The sequence below is a fragment of the Anoplophora glabripennis genome, unplaced genomic scaffold (genome assembly GCF_000390285.2).
Source record: "Anoplophora glabripennis isolate ALB-LARVAE unplaced genomic scaffold, Agla_2.0 scaffold552, whole genome shotgun sequence".
Taxonomy (NCBI): domain Eukaryota; kingdom Metazoa; phylum Arthropoda; class Insecta; order Coleoptera; family Cerambycidae; genus Anoplophora; species Anoplophora glabripennis.
Window position 1 is genome coordinate 192,438 of NW_019416628.1, and position 17,271 is coordinate 209,708.

The following is a 17,271-nucleotide window of genomic DNA, read 5'->3' on the forward strand; positions in this document are numbered from 1 at the left end:
AATGAGAAATAAAAAACAAAAAATCAGAAAAAAACTGATTTTCGCATATTTCTCGGAAATTTTGAGGTTATGTTAAAAAGTGACCTCTACAAAAGTTGTAGATTTTTGCATGATCTACAACTATTGTATTGGATACTTTTTTGTTTGATGTCAACTTTCGCCAGAAATCCCAATGATACAATTTTTCATAACTTTTCCACCCCCCAAATCAACCCTCCTCCGCCCCTGCTCACGCATTTATTTATTTATTTTTTTTCGTTTATTATAAGCCCCTTTACCATTTCCATTTACAAAAGTCCAGGTAACTATTTTCTTTTGTTTCCCTCTAAATGAGTTATTTTGATCGGTCTATACTAAGAGAACGGCTTAATTCTCTGTTATCATTTTAGTTTCGTGAGGCATTTCAACGGGTATCCTCCCCAACGCATTTCCGCACAACTCTTCTCTTAGCCACTCTGCACCTGCTGTTGGGATTCCTGTACATGGGTGTGTCCACATTCTCAACTACCATCATTAAGGACCTCAGAGAACAAGAGTATTACCTACACCGGCAATACATCAACAACGTAGACTATTACGGTGTTACAATCAACAAAACAATAGAGAACGTTCAGTACCAGAACACAGTTTTCAGGAACGTCACCTTCACACATATCAACCTTAACCACGTCGACTTCCTGAACTGCACCATCGAGGAATCAGAATTCATCAGCGTCAAAGCTTCCGTCTCCTACTTTAAAAGTTCTATAATAAAGGATTGCAGGTGAGTGTTAGGTAATTACCTTGTCGTCATCACTCGAGTACCTACTTTTTTTTTCAGATTTATCGATACTGACCTAACAGATCACCACTATATCAACTGCACTTTGATAAACAACACATATCTCTCACTAATATCAGACTGCACCGTAGACTTTGATTACAATATATACTTGGAGGACTTGTACGACGAGACTCTGGCGTGGTCCGGATTCATGTTTCCCGCTCTCTTCTTCATGGGATTCATTCTGGAAACCACCACCAGACCGCCAGTTATAATCGTCACTTTAGTTTTAGCGGCGATTACTGGCGCTGGTATATTTTTCGCTTCCACGTCGTTCATCGTGACTACAGTTGAACTAGTCATAAAGATATTGCTGATGTGCGCAGTCAACGCCATAACTTTGGTGGTGGTCGAAGGGTACCCTTGCCATCTAAGGTAAGAGTTGTTTTAGAGCAGTACATTCTTGTATGGAGAGTTCCAGAATTGTTAAATGTGTGTCATTCGCTGCTTAAGCGATATTCACTAATCATTTTTATTGCCGCAGTTGGGGACACTTATGTCTTAACTGCTTTTAATTTACCTGGGGGCCTTTGGATTTGGGAAAAATTGTAGCTGTTAGCATCTAATAACAACTCGAGTCACTCTGAACTGATATTAGTTGCTAATAGACACTATTTTTGTTAACACGATTGGGGAAATCAGCTGTTTCGCTTCAATGTTCGAACGCTCTGTAGTCCGCCTCATACTGGGGCATTTTGTAGTTGATAGTCCCAACGCCTAGAGCCTATAAAAATTGTCCAAAATGGAAACTTTTTTTAAATCTTTTCTGTAAAAATTTCCTAAGAGATCCCTCATGAGTTTTTTTGAGAAAAATTACTCTAAATTTATAGAAATTTATTAACATTTTAACTTTTTGTGTAAGATATTGCTTTTTTCTTAGACATCGGTGAACTTAATATTCTAAACAATAAAAAATCAAAATAAAGTCCTAAAAATTGATTTAAGTACACCTACAATTTACACAGCCTTTTGAAACAAATTTAAATTCCCATAGTCTAACCTAACCTAACCTAATCTAACATAACCTAAAAACAAGTTATAAAGTATTATTGTTTTAACATTCAATAATATTTGTTGATAGCTAAATAAAAGTAAATTATTAATAGTTTATCGTCGCAAAAGGTATGTGAATTTTGTTTCAAGAACTCCAAATCTAGCATAACCTAACCTAATAAAATAAAAAAGTTTTTTTAACCTCAAAAACGAGTAAAATACCAGCAATTAGTAAAAAACCAAAAATAAAATTATTTGATGATTTGTTTCCATGAAAAGATTAATTCTAGATTTCTAAGCTGAGCATTAATAAAGAATAATATTTACAAACCTAACCTGATCTAAATTTATCATTATAAATATCATTGGCATGTACAAATTACACCAGAAGTATTGAAAAACCTAATTTAACTTTGCCTAACTTAATAAATGTAATTTTTCTCAAAAAAGCTCGCTCAAAGAAAAGATTAAAAAAATCCATTTTGGACAATTTCCTGACGTAAATTCTTTAATAAAGTTCTTAATAATTTGACCAAAAAAATATGTACTGATTTTGTAGTATTATTTATTAACGCTATTAGAAATTGGCTAAACATTCCAGATAGTTTTTGGAAAATACATGTTTTTATTTTAACCTATTAAAATAATGTAATTTTCTCCTAAAAGAAACTTGGGAAATGGTGATTATCAAAAAATGGAAGTGTTGTAACTGTATGTTTTTTCAAATTTGCCTGGAAAAGCTGGAAATATTACGAAATTTTTTGTAAAAATTTAATATACACCCCGTATAGAACTTCGACACCAACCGCTTCTTGAGCAAATCCAAATATGTTTTTTTCCAATATGCAATTTAAGAAAATATTTCCATTTATGTAGTTGAACGACCCTATTCGTTTGTTTTGTATTTTTTGATGGCAAATTCGTGAGGATACAGCCAAACATGACTTTAAAGGAACTGAAATATCACGTACCAGTACGAAAATGCTTACAGTAATGAAGATAAAGGAAAAGAATTACAACCTTTAATGATATTTATCCGATAGTGTTAATTCTTACGATATTTTTAGGCCTGATAGGACTTAGTTGCTTTTTTTACGACACCTTAAAAACATGTTTCTTCATATAAATCAACCATGACTCTAGATCGGAAAGCTTAACTGCAATTTTATATTTATATATTTTTCGGGTGTTAAAAAATCGTTGTGATTCTAAAGGAACCTTCATTTGAACTATCAGCGTACGAGGTCGTTGATGCATTCCGATAAAAGGAAATAGATAATGTAATCTAAAACGACTTTTCCTTGAGTGACCCCGTGTTTGAAAGCTCGAGGTGTGCTATCGTTATTCAGTTGTTCGTATAAATAGGTATCTGCCAAAGTTCACTTTCGTTTTAAGTGATCCATCTACACCAGAGTCAGTTGAGATCACTTAAATGGAAAGTCGTCACCAGTTTTAACCTCGAAATTGTTGCACTGCCATTACGTTGCATTAACGGTTGTCATTTTTGTATGTAGGGAGTGTCGATCTACTTCTAGTTTGTTCTAGATGCTGTAGACAAAAAATGTAAGCAAAAAGTATGTGTGAGGGAATGTTAGTATATTTTTATTTTGTTCTAGATATTCAGAACTAATATAAAAACCACGGAATCAAAGTGGAATCTAAATTTTACTGACCCTATCGCGTTTCAGGATAAATATGTGCGTCTGTCATTTGTGGATTTCCGTATTTTCCATATATTTATGGTCAGCTATGACGTTTGCGTTTTGGCACAGTCCAGGGTGCTGATGTCACTCTATTGTTTTGAGTGAAACGTCAAACCGTAAAGAAAGCGGGTCGTTAACCTGCTAAAGCGCCACACTACAGCGGAAATGTAATGGTCTATTAGTAATAATTTATAAGAAGTCACAACAAGCACTTACCACGGTTATTTTCGACGACCTGAACTGTTTATTATGTTGAATCTTAAACAGGAACCTTTAATTTAAAGTACATTGTTCAGTTCACTTTATTGGCTTTTTTTCAAATGGACTAAATTTTTTTTCTTGTAATCCTTATGCTTCTACGTTAGGTACTTATTGTTATAAGTGCGTAAGTTTAAAGTAGAGCAGGTTCGTGTTTATTACACTTTAAGTGTACGGTTGGCTTTACGCCGTTCGTAACCCGCGGTCCGTTTTGACGGATAAGTCGTGGGGTGTGCGGCGAGCTTTACGCTGCGCGTAAATGTCGTGTGGCGAAAAAAATACACCGCTTACTACTACACCAGTGAAGGATCCCCATAATTACGTACCAAGGCGGAAAAAAGAAGGTCACCACCTACCTATTCATGAGATTTGTTACGCGCTGCCGCTAAACGGGACTGATTGCACAAATCAGTGAATGAACCGACGGACGCCAGCGGCGGTTACGAAAATAAACGCGGACAATATCTGATTTTTTTTAGAGAAATGGAATAGTAAAGTTAAGGTTGTTATATTAGGCTAAAAAAATTATGTGTAGTAGTGCTAGGAAGGAAGCTGTCTTATGGCGCCTTTGCAGGGGTAATTTTTAGGTAAAAATTTTGTTGGACTAAGATCGGGTGATCGCGTAGGTCATGCCAGGGACTTTAACCTATTTACCACACATTTTGATCGGAAAATTAAATCAGAACAATTAAATATCATTATAAAAGGTTTTGTATAACAAACGCCTTGTATTTTTCCATTAAACGATTTGAAAGATTTCGGTGATGTCCATCGGTTTCTGTTCAATTTCCGCTTCGACCGGAAATTATCTGTAGCTAACTGTAATTAACCTCGTTTCTTTTTTCTCTGTTTTTTCGTAGTTTATCAACCTTGTATATCGCAATTATTTCTAGTATTTTCAGTTACGAATCCAATTGTATGTTATAAATACTTAATTAATTAAAATTAAATTAAAACAAAAAATTTTATTGTTACTTTATTTTTGTTCAGACTTAAAAACTAATCCGGATTTTAACTCGTGTTATTCCATTCCCTCGACATTCATACTTTTATTTTAGTTGCTCCTAAAGCAATTCACTTTCTCCAAATATCATTATTTTAAAATGGGAACACTTCTGAGTTTCTTCGCTACGTAGGATTAGGTATTAACTCTGCCTATGAGGCGATTAACGGCTTATTGAGTGAGCTGTGATCGAATCGATGCTGGAGAAAGACCGGGAACAAAAGAAAGTCGTTTGGAATCGGAAAACGGCCGTCCTCGAACCACTATTTGTTCTATTTTAACGCGCTTTTAGACAGTCTATTAGGCCTTATTCCTAGAGATTGGTATTTATTAGATAAGCGCCTTTAATTTGGACAGAGATCTCATTTATGTTTTAAATAAATAAAAAAAATAACGTGAATACCTTGCGCCTATTGTGTATTCCGCATGCCCTTTCTTTTCTTAATACATTATTTTTGCGAATACTTTATAAATACTTTGAGAATACTTTATGAACAACTTATGAATACTTAGCTTCTTTTTATAAATATTTTGCTTCTCTTTGCGAATACTTTTCTTCTCTTTCCGAATAGTTTGAGCCTCTCTGTGAATACTTTTCCCTATTTTGTAGACAGTTTTCACCTTTNTTTATAAATACTTTGAGAATACTTTATGAACAACTTATGAATACTTAGCTTCTTTTTATAAATATTTTGCTTCTCTTTGCGAATACTTTTCTTCTCTTTCCGAATAGTTTGAGCCTCTCTGTGAATACTTTTCCCTATTTTGTAGACAGTTTTCACCTTTTTGAAAGCATTTGGCTGCTTTTTAAAATATGCGCCTCTTTATGAATACTCTGCACCTTTTGCGAATACGTCGCGGCTCTGCAAATACTTTTCTCTTTGTTTACGAATACTTTGCGCCTCTTTGTGAATACTTTTTGCTATTCTGCTAACAGTTCCGCTTTACGAATATTTTGCTCCTTTTTACGAATAGTTTGAGCCTCTTTGTGAATACTTTTCCCTATTTTGTGGACAGTTTTCACCTCTTTGAAAGCATTTGGCTGCTTTTTAAAATATGCGCCTCTTTATGAATACTCTGCACCTTTTGCGAATACTTTGGCGCTGTTTTGCGAATACGTCGCGGCTTTGCAAATACTTTTCTTTTATTTACGAATACTTTGCGCCTCTTTGTGAATACTTTTTGCTATTCTGCTAACAGTTCCGCTTTACGAATATTTGGCTCCTTTTTACGAATATTTTGTGCTTTTTGTGAATATTTTGGATCGCGTCCACAGTTTTACAAGGCCTACTATACCGAGTCGTTCTGACAGTTGGTATATTTGCCACTCGAATGATTAACATTCTGAATCTCGTCCGGAGGGTAATGAGCCGTCTTTAATGATAATTTCTCCTTTGTTACAGGTTGCCGGGGGTGAGTGACTGCTCGGCCGGCCAAACGGCCAGAGTTACCTCCAATCTGCACCCCACAAGTACTATGGCCGTGAGCCGTGTGCCCAGTCCACCGCCTCAAGAGGTCAACACTCCGGTCGCAGAAAATTGGTGTTATACACAGGTGAGCCACGATTCCAATTAAGAACAGAATTTTTTACGAGTCGTCTACGTTTTTTTTAAACGAGCAACGCCTTTAGTGTCGGGTTTTATCGCCGGGGAATTTCTTTGTCCTTTAGGTGGCGTTGACATACAGGGTGGCACAAAAACGAAGAACAAAAAACAATGAAATGTATATAAAGACTAAACTTGGGGATAATTGTTGTTTCCCTTATTTTTGGTTTAAAATATGTGGAATTAATTGTAGAAATTTACTTATTTTAAAAATTTTTAACTCAAGACATTGTCACATTTCTCTGTTTGTCAGTACAAAGCTACTAACATTCAGAATAAAAATGAAACGTGGTAATAAGCAAACTATGTAATAAAAATACCCTGTACGGTAGCTGTAAGCTTCAGTTTTTAATACACTTTACTTTAAATACATCTTTTACACTGATAAGAATCCCACGCAACAAAAACATTTCACAAACATTTTGTTTCATGAGTAACTTGATTTTTTTTAATGTAACTATGTTTTTTGGACACATTAATATTTAATTTTCTTTTTTGTGAAGTGAAGCGTTATTTTTGTGCAAATATTTTTGCCTACCCAAATCCAAATATCTTACACTGAAAAAAGAGCATAGATATAGGTAAATACAAAATTCAAAAGATAAAATTGTTAATAATGAATTGAAATTCATAAAAAAATGTACTAATAAACGATCAATACCCTGAAAAATTTGTTGAAACCGTTTTTAAGAATATTCGAGGTAAAACAAATTCTATTAGACAACAAAAGGAAATTATCGGAAAAATGAAGGAAAATAGGTGAAAAATTTAATTTAAGAACAGTTTTTCGGACAACTCATACTGTACGGACTTTGTTGTAAAAGACACGAAATAATGATTTTTTAAAATTAAAAAAGTGCATACATATTGCAACATTATGTATTTAAAAAAATCAAAAATCTGTCAAAAATTAAAAACTGTCATAAATTCAGAAAACAAAAATAGATTTTCGAAACTTTTTAGAGATACTGTGTGTATTGTGTATTTGTCCTTTTTTATGTGAGATTTTTGATTAGGCAAAACTATTTTCAAAAAAATGTATTTCGTTCATTTTTTCACAAATAAATAAAAAAATTGATATTCTATCTGCAAACGCCAATTTAAAAATATTGTTAATAACATCGAAATGGTACATTTTAAACCCAAATATATCTGTTTATGAAAGTAAACCTTCATTCAACAATATATTATCAATATTCGAGCTGTTTCATTAGAAAAATGCCAGAAGAAATAGGACACCCTGTATAATTCCAAATAACTTAAAAGTTAAGAAATTAGTGTGATGGAACACTTGTGTTATTAATGAAAAACAATACGACCAATAACTTGGCCGATTTATTGGGTCAAAAAAATGTTAAAATATATATTTACTTTGAAAGAAAATATTTTCATATCATTATTTAACCGCCTTTTCGGACCGCTACTGACTGCTGACCTACAAAGGTTTATCAAAAGTGAATCTTGATCTGCCATATTCGGTCACCAACCTAGCTTTTATTGTGTTTTTAATAGTGAATGAAAAAACATAACTTTTTACCTATAAACATGAATGAATAAAATATTTTTTTCTGTAACGGGAAAAAAGTTTGACATTTTATCTCTGTTGACAGGTAATAAAATGTCACTTTTTATGAAATTGCTTTTTTCCCCGGGAAAAAAGTGAGTACTTTTTTCCCGNTTTTCTTTTTGTTTATGAATACTTTGCGCCTCTTTGTGAATACTTTTTGCTATTCTGCTAACAGTTCCGCTTTACGAATATTTGGCTCCTTTTTACGAATATTTTGTGCTTTTTGTGAATATTTTGGATCGCGTCCACAGTTTTACAAGGCCTACTATACCGAGTCGTTCTGACAGTTGGTATATTTGCCACTCGAATGATTAACATTCTGAATCTCGTCCGGAGGGTAATGAGCCGTCTTTAATGATAATTTCTCCTTTGTTACAGGTTGCCGGGGGTGAGTGACTGCTCGGCCGGCCAAACGGCCAGAGTTACCTCCAATCTGCACCCCACAAGTACTATGGCCGTGAGCCGTGTGCCCAGTCCACCGCCTCAAGAGGTCAACACTCCGGTCGCAGAAAATTGGTGTTATACACAGGTGAGCCACGATTCCAATTAAGAACAGAATTTTTTACGAGTCGTCTACGTTTTTTTTAAACGAGCAACGCCTTTAGTGTCGGGTTTTATCGCCGGGGAATTTCTTTGTCCTTTAGGTGGCGTTGACATACAGGGTGGCACAAAAACGAAGAACAAAAAACAATGAAATGTATATAAGACTAAACTTGGGGATAATTATTGTTGTTTCCCTTATTTTTGGTTTAAAATATGTGGAATTAATTGTAGAAATTTACTTATTTTAAAAATTTTTAACTCAAGACATTGTCACATTTCTCTGTTTGTCAGTACAAAGCTACTAACATTCAGAATAAAAATGAAACGTGGTAATAAGCAAACTATGTAATAAAAATACCCTGTACGGTAGCTGTAAGCTTCAGTTTTTAATACACTTTACTTTAAATACATCTTTTACACTGATAAGAATCCCACGCAACAAAAACATTTCACAAACATTTTGTATCATGAGTAACTTGATTTTTTTTAATGGAACTATATTTTTTGGACACATTAACATTTAATTTTCTTTTTTGCGAAGTGAAGCGTTATTTTTGTGCAAATATTTTTGCCTACCCAAATCCAAATATCTTACACTGAAAAAAGAGCATAGATATAGGTAAATACAAAATTCAAAAGATAAAATTGTTAATAATGAATTGAAATTCATAAAAAAATGTACTAATAAACGATCAATACCCTGAAAAATTTGTTGAAACCGTTTTTAAGAATATTCGAGGTAAAACAAATTCTATTAGACAACAAAAGGAAATTATCGGAAAAATGAAGGAAAATATGTGAAAAATTTAATTTAAGAACAGTTTTTCGGACAACTCATACTGTACGGACTTTGTTGTAAAAGACACGAAATAATGATTTTTCAAAATTAAAAAAGTGCATACATATTGCAACATTATGTATTTAAAAAAATCAAAAATCTGTCAAAAATTAAAAACTGTCATAAATTCAGAAAACAAAAATAGATTTTCGAAACTTTTTAGAGATACAGTGTGTATTGTGTATTTGTCCTTTTTTATGTAAGATTTTTGATTAGGCAAAACTATTTTCTAAAAAATGTATTTCGTTAATTTTTTCCACAAAAAATTTAAAAAACTTCTATCTGCTAACGCCAATTAAAAAAATTGTAATAACATCGAAATGGTACGTTTTAAACCCAAATATCTGTTTATTAAAGTAGACCTTCATTCAACAATAAATTATCAATATTCGAGCTATTTCATTAGAAAAATGCCCAGAAGAAATAAGACACACTGTATAATTCAAAATAACTTAAAAGTTAAGAAATTAGTGTGATGGAACACTTCTGTTATTAATGAAAAAAAAAATACGACCAATAACTTGGCCAATCTATTGGGTCAAAAAAATGTTAAATTACATATTTACTTTGAAAGAAAATATTTTCAAATCATTATTTTACCGCCTTTCCGGACCGCTACTGACTGCTGACCTACAAAGGTTTATCAAGAGTGAACCTTAACCTGCCATATTCGGTCACTTTTATTGTGTTTTTAATAGTGAACGAAAAAACATACCTTTTACCTAGACACACCAATGAATAAGATATTTTTTTACATTTTAAATATGTATTGACAGGTATTATTAATTTGTTAATAAAAATAAATATACATATAAGGATAATAATTGTTTTCGAATGTTAGGTTATTACAATTTAATATTTTTAATATTGTTAACGTGTTCACTATGTTTTATAATTGGATATGAGTTTTTAGTGTTACGTTCAATTAATTATTCAGTTTATAGTACACGTATATCTAGTGACCTATTGCTTTTCAAAGAGTGGTATGGTACCTACCTATTTAAAATGACAGTACGACTAAAAAACCACTTCACTCATCTGTCCATAGCACTTTGTTAAGTTGGAATCTACTGCACTTTAATTTTGAAATCAACTGCAAGACGACTGGGGAAATATGCTGTTTCTCTTCAAGCTTCAACGTTCAAACGCTCTGTGTGCGCCTGCGCGTTCCCGTGATTGTAATTTTCTGTCTTTATTAGGCGTTCCGAATACGTGGTTAAAATTAATGACATTACGACTGAATCACCCTGTAGAACGGACCCTGTTTATATAAATCTTGTATCGTTTATCTTCTTAACGATTAAACAATTAGTGTGATAGGACGCCACATTACTTTCAAAAAAAAAAAAAAACAATGCGTCATTATTAATATTTACACGTTAAATTCTTATGTCATGTAATTTATTCCGCAAATATTTGATCTAGCGCCACCAGATCGATTGGAGGCCGTGGCTCGTATTTATCGCCGCATAAACGTTTTTCGATTTGCATATTTTTAAAGAGACGAAAATATCGGCAGTTAATCGTAGGTACGCTTATTTTTAGCGTATGCGGAATTGTCAAGAGGCGGATAACTAACTACTATAATAACGTTCGAGGCTACACGATGTTTTTTCGCTTACGCGGTACTTCATCTATCCATTTCTTCTTCCTGATCTTGAGGATGCCCATCGAAATATGTTACTGCTTGTTAGCGGTACTCGAGAAGTAAACATATACTCGTCGAGAATGTTTTGGTCACTTGCTTTGTCCACTCAAGAACAGATAAAAATTATCATGCGGCCCTGAAGCAGACTATGGAGCGTGGAATAGTAGCGATTGTACCGGGTAGCTCGTCGTAAGTGTCACTCTGTTATTTTGCCACCTGGGAAAATAAGTGTATGGACGAAAATAGCAAATTTTCGCTATTTTTCCGTCTTTTCTTGTCGTAGGTTATTCTGACATGAAGAACTATAAAGTTTCGTCGAAAATAAACTCTGAACTTTTTTTGATGTTGGTATAGGGGTTCCTCAGGGATCCGTATTAGGTCCAATTCCTATTCTTGTTGTATACCGACGAATGTACATAATAAAAGCATCTCGCAAAATAAGAAATTTCACTTTCCTATTTGTAAATATGAAATATAACAACTGCTCTATGAGCTACTTAAATAGCTAGTAATAAATAATTATCCAAATTAAAAACAAAACATGATATGTCTAAAAACAACTGTTTTATTTGAATTGATAGAATAGAATAGAATAGAATAGAATAGAATAGAATAGAATAGAATAGAATAGAATAGAATAGANTTAGCGGTACTCGAGAAGTAAACATATACTCGTCGAGAATGTTTTGGTCACTTGCTTTGTCCACTCAAGAACAGATAAAAATTATCATGCGGCCCTGAAGCAGACTATGGAGCGTGGAATAGTAGCGATTGTACCGGGTAGCTCGTCGTAAGTGTCACTCTGTTATTTTGCCACCTGGGAAAATAAGTGTATGGACGAAAATAGCAAATTTTCGCTATTTTTCCGTCTTTTCTTGTCGTAGGTTATTCTGACATGAAGAACTATAAAGTTTCGTCGAAAATAAACTCTGAACTTTTTTTGATGTTGGTATAGGGGTTCCTCAGGGATCCGTATTAGGTCCAATTCCTATTCTTGTTGTATACCGACGAATGTACATAATAAAAGCATCTCGCAAAATAAGAAATTTCACTTTCCTATTTGTAAATATGAAATATAACAACTGCTCTATGAGCTACTTAAATAGCTAGTAATAAATAATTATCCAAATTAAAAACAAAACATGATATGTCTAAAAACAACTGTTTTATTTGAATTGATAGAATAGAATAGAATAGAATAGAATAGAATAGAATAGAATAGAATAGAATAGAATAGATTAGTTCTTCCAAATGCAAAGTTGCAGGAAATAACTTGACAAATGTACAGGTCTGGTCATATTTTTAATTCTTTCTCTCTCTCTCTTTCTCTCCTTGCTTCAGGAATTTGACGAGGTTCCTAATTGCTACATTTCGTACACCGATTAACACATCCACACTCCTCAAACTTATGAAAAATATTCAAAACAATTCTATCAGTGGGGACTGGTTCGTCGTGGTATGAAAATATAAATCGACCAACGACTTCCTCTACACTTTCTGCGCGACGATACCATTTAATAATATTAATTTTTTGTTCGACCCTGTACACCATTTTTATTTTGTAATATTCCGTCTACTTCTTACCAAAGGTTTGAGTGGAATAATAAAAAAATAAAACTAAATAAACAGCATAGCGCTTTAGGTATTCGGTCGGTTCAAAAAAATGCAACGGGACACGTGCGCTCCCACAGCCAACCAATTACGAGAGTCCGAGTCGCAGCCTCGATGATATATATCATGTCCGACCCCTTCCACCAAGTTGATAGGGAAGATAGACCGGTATATTCTACCGGAGTAGCCGTTTTAGGAAAATCAGCAAAACAACGAAAATAATCTGCAATCGGCAGGAATTAAAAGAAGCTACGATAGCAATAGTATGCCTTGGAAATTAAACAAAATTGTGTTTTTTGAAAGGAGCCGTCATTATTGTGCTGTCATTGTGTTATTTGACAGCTGTTTATTTGAATGTGTATAAAATAACGTTTTTTTTATAGACTTCTTTGTGATATAAAGACCTTAAATGATTTTTGTAAGAAAAGGCTGCGCAAATATTTAATCGAAAATGTCACATTAAATAAAATTTTTGTGTGCCAAAGTGCCTATAAGGTAGTACAGATTAAACAACTAACGAGCGTTCAAATAAAAACGTGGTCAAGTTGGTTCTGAAAATTTGGACGTAGGGCGTAGCGTATAGCAAATGAACTTAAACGTTATCTGTCANACACAACCTCGAGCTAAAATCTAGTACTTTTTTCTCTTGTATAATAAATATCTATTTCTACATTTTAAATATTGTTTATTTGTTAATAAAAACAAATGTATAATGATAATAATTGTTTATACAATTTAGTATTTTTAATATTGTTAACATGTTCACTACGTTTTATAATTAGATATGAGTTTTTAGTATTACATTCAATTAATTATTCAGTTATCTAGTGACCTATTGCTTTTTAAAGACTGGTATGGTACCTACCTATTTGAAATGACAGTACGACTAAAAAACCACTTCACTCATCTGTCCATAGTTAGTCATCTGTCTTTGTTAAGTTGGAATCTACTGCACTTTAATTTTGAAACCAACTGCAAGACAACTGGGGAAATATGCTGTTTCGCTTCAAGCTTCAACGTTCGAACGCTCTGTGGTGCGCCGACCCGTTCCCGTGATTGTAATTTTCTGTCTTTATTAGGCCTTCCGAATACGTGGTTAAAATTAATGACATTACGACTGAATCACCCTGTAGAACGGACTCTGTTTATATAAATCTTGTATCGTTTATCTTCTTAACGATTAAACAATTAGTGTGGTAGGACGACATATTACTTTAAAAAATAACAAAGCGTCATTATTAATATTTACACGTTAAATTCTTGTCATGTTTATTTATTCCGCAAATATTTGATCTAGCGCCACCAGATCGATTGGAGGCCGTGGCTCGTATTTATCGCCGCATAAACGTTTTTCGATTTGCATATTTTTAAAGGCGAAAATATCGGCAGTTAATCGTAGGTACGCTTATTTTTAGCGTATGCGGAATTGTCAAGAGGCGGATAACTAACTACTATAATAACGTTCGAGGCTACACGATGTTTTTTCGCTTACGCGGTACTTCATCTATCCATTTCTTCTTCCTGATCTTGAGGATGCCCATCGAAATATGTTACTGCTTGTTAGCGGTACTCGAGAAGTAAACATATACTCGTCGAGAATGTTTTGGTCACTTGCTTTGTCCACTCAAGAACAGATAAAAATTATCATGCGGCCCTGAAGCAGACTATGGAGCGTGGAATAGTAGCGATTGTACCGGGTGGCTCGTCGTAAATGTCACCCTGTTATTTTGCAACCCAGGAAAATAAATGTAAGTAGAAAATAAGCAAATTTTCTTCCGACACAATGAACTATAAAGTTTGGTCGATAAACTGTGAACCTTTGGATGTTGGTATAGGGGTTCCTCAGGGATCCGTATTAGGTCCAATCCTATTTTTGTTGTATACCGACGAATGTACATGANAAAAAAAAACAATGCGTCATTATTAATATTTACACGTTAAATTCTTATGTCATGTAATTTATTCCGCAAATATTTGATCTAGCGCCACCAGATCGATTGGAGGCCGTGGCTCGTATTTATCGCCGCATAAACGTTTTTCGATTTGCATATTTTTAAAGGCGAAAATATCGGCAGTTAATCGTAGGTACGCTTATTTTTAGCGTATGCGGAATTGTCAAGAGGCGGATAACTAACTACTATAATAACGTTCGAGGCTACACGATGTTTTTTTGCTTACGCGGTACTTCATCTATCCATTTCTTCTTCCTGATCTTGAGGCTGCCCATCGAAAAATGTTACTGCTTGTTAGCGGTACTCGAGAAGTAAACATATACTCGTTGAGAATGTTTTGGTCACTTGCTTTGTCCACTCAAGAACAGATAAAAATTATCATGCGGCCCTGAAGCAGACTATGGAGCGTGGAATAGTAGCGATTGTACCGGGTGGCTCGTCGTAAATGTCACCCTGTTATTTTGCAACCCAGGAAAATAAATGTAAGTAGAAAATAAGCAAATTTTCTTCCGACACAATGAACTATAAAGTTTGGTCGATAAACTGTGAACCTTTGGATGTTGGTATAGGGGTTCCTCAGGGATCCGTATTAGGTCCAATCCTATTTTTGTTGTATACCGACGAATGTACATGATAAAAACATCCGGCAAAATAAGAAATTTCACTTTGGTTTTGTAAATATAAAATATTTTTTTTTTTATTATATTTTAATTAACTGCTACTATTGCGGGAAACAACTGTTCTAAGGGCTACGTAAATAGCTAGTAATAAATAATTATCCAAAATAAAAACTAAAAATGATATGTCTAATTAATTACAGTGTTATTTTTTTATAACCTGACATAGGCCAACTTTTTTATTTGAATTGATAGATTAATACTTCCAATTGCAAAGTTGTAGGAAATAACTTAGATAAATTTGGAACGAATACACTGAAAATGAGTTTTTCGAAACAAAATGTCTGAATCTGGTTCGGGCTGAGGCAGTACAGTATTGGGGGTCATGAAGGCTTGCAAAAAATGTAATAAAATTGCTAAGGTCTTATTTAAAAAAATTAAGTTGATGATGGTCCTGGAGAGACGAAACGTTACATATAAAAAATGATTATGCCATTCGATAGAGGGCAAAAAGTGGTCATGAGAAAGTGTTTTTATTTTTTCAGTATCACCTCAAATAAGGCTGAAATTAAACAAAAACGATTTCCAAAATTTCGGTTTTTTTCGAATATTTCGAAATCTAATCATGCTAGTCTTGATTTTTTAGAGGCATAATGTTGGTCCCCTGTTTACGCAACTTTGCCCCCATTTAAGTTACTTCGTACCTCTTACTGTTAGATCCGAGATCCCTGTAATGACAAGCGAATTTGTAACAGCCTGTATATGTATAGATGAAACAACTATATAAAAAAATAACTGTACCTTTTATTAAGAACAACATGAATAATTGTTTTTAAACTTTGACACTTAAAAAACGTGGTTACTGAAATTTTAAACTTTATAGGAACAACCGTCTTCATATTATTGTCCAAACTGCAATTTTTTATAACTGTAGAGCGATAAGTTTTATTCCATTCCAATGAAACTTCAACATTTACAGGCGCTCATATTTTGACTAATTTCCGATTTTTTAATTGACAAAAATCTGATGTTATTTTGTTGTGATAGAAATCTAGTGACCCGATATTTTCCCGCGACGACTTAATTACAATGCAATTGAAAAATTACGCCGTGAAAGCGACTTGATTAGCGTGAAAGTCGGTAAAAAGAAAAACATGAAAGTTATTAAAAAGTATCGATTTCGAGATCTCCTTAGAGAAAATGAATAAGAAATACGTTGCAAGGTGAAGTGAACCAAGTAAACTTTCTGTTTGGATTTAGAATGTACATAACTCGAACCTCAATACGTATTAGTGCATTAGTTTTTATTTGTTATTGAACTTTTTGGTGCAGACCGAATTCTGAAGCCTTAACATTAAATCTTTCCTTCCAAAATAAAAAAAAATGTATATTTTAAATTGGAATAAGCAGTTGTGTACCTGGGGATTGTAAAAGTCGTTTTTTAATATTTACTTAATTTTTTCCCTGTGGAACCCCTCTTACAATTAGTAATTTCGCGCCAATGGTAACTTCGCTTATGCTCCGGAAATGCGTGTCTACCGTCGCCCCTACACATGTCATTATTACAACACCGAGGTGTTGTTTTCTTAAGCATATGTGTCTTTTTAGATAATTCAAAAATGTTAACGGACTGCTATCGCACTTTTCCTGACTTGAAGTTTTTCTTTCTGCTATTTAAAAAAAATGTCTTGGAATTATAATATCACACACAAAACCAAAGTAACTTATATTTTATTTTATAGTGATTCCTTGAAATTTTGAGCAAGAAATACGACTTTTCATCCACTAAATAGCAATTTCGAACGAGCTTTATCGGGAACTGGAATCAGAACGGGATTTTTAAGCACTTGAGATTAATTCAAGGGTTTTCCATTAATTCGATAGAGAGTATTTATAAATTGATTCCCACGATATTAAAATGTTATGTTACAATAGAAATGTATTATCTACGACAGCTAGCGTTACAAACAAAGCAAAAAAAAAAACTTTTACTTGAACTTCTAGTTCTAATCTTAGGAAACGATTATTATGTACTGATAAATTATGACAGCGAAGGACATCTCGTGTGAGCTAAAATCGACCGTTCTCGTACTGATAAAATTTGGTAAAAC

General features: G+C 33.6%; 1 protein-coding gene across 2 annotated transcripts in view; it reads left to right on the forward strand.

Moving 5' to 3' along the window:
- LOC108911022 (protein roadkill) overlaps positions 1-17,271 on the forward strand; it is a 118,932-nt gene that overhangs the window by 82,611 nt on the left and 19,050 nt on the right. The window contains exon 3 of one of the 2 annotated variants that reach the window (XM_023455120.1): positions 6,184-6,334. In XM_023455120.1, coding sequence (XP_023310888.1) covers positions 6,184-6,334 — 151 coding nt within the window. Of the gene's footprint in view, positions 1-6,183; positions 6,335-8,321; positions 8,481-17,271 lie in introns of those variants that run through there. The other variant, XM_023455119.1, reaches the window with a different exon arrangement.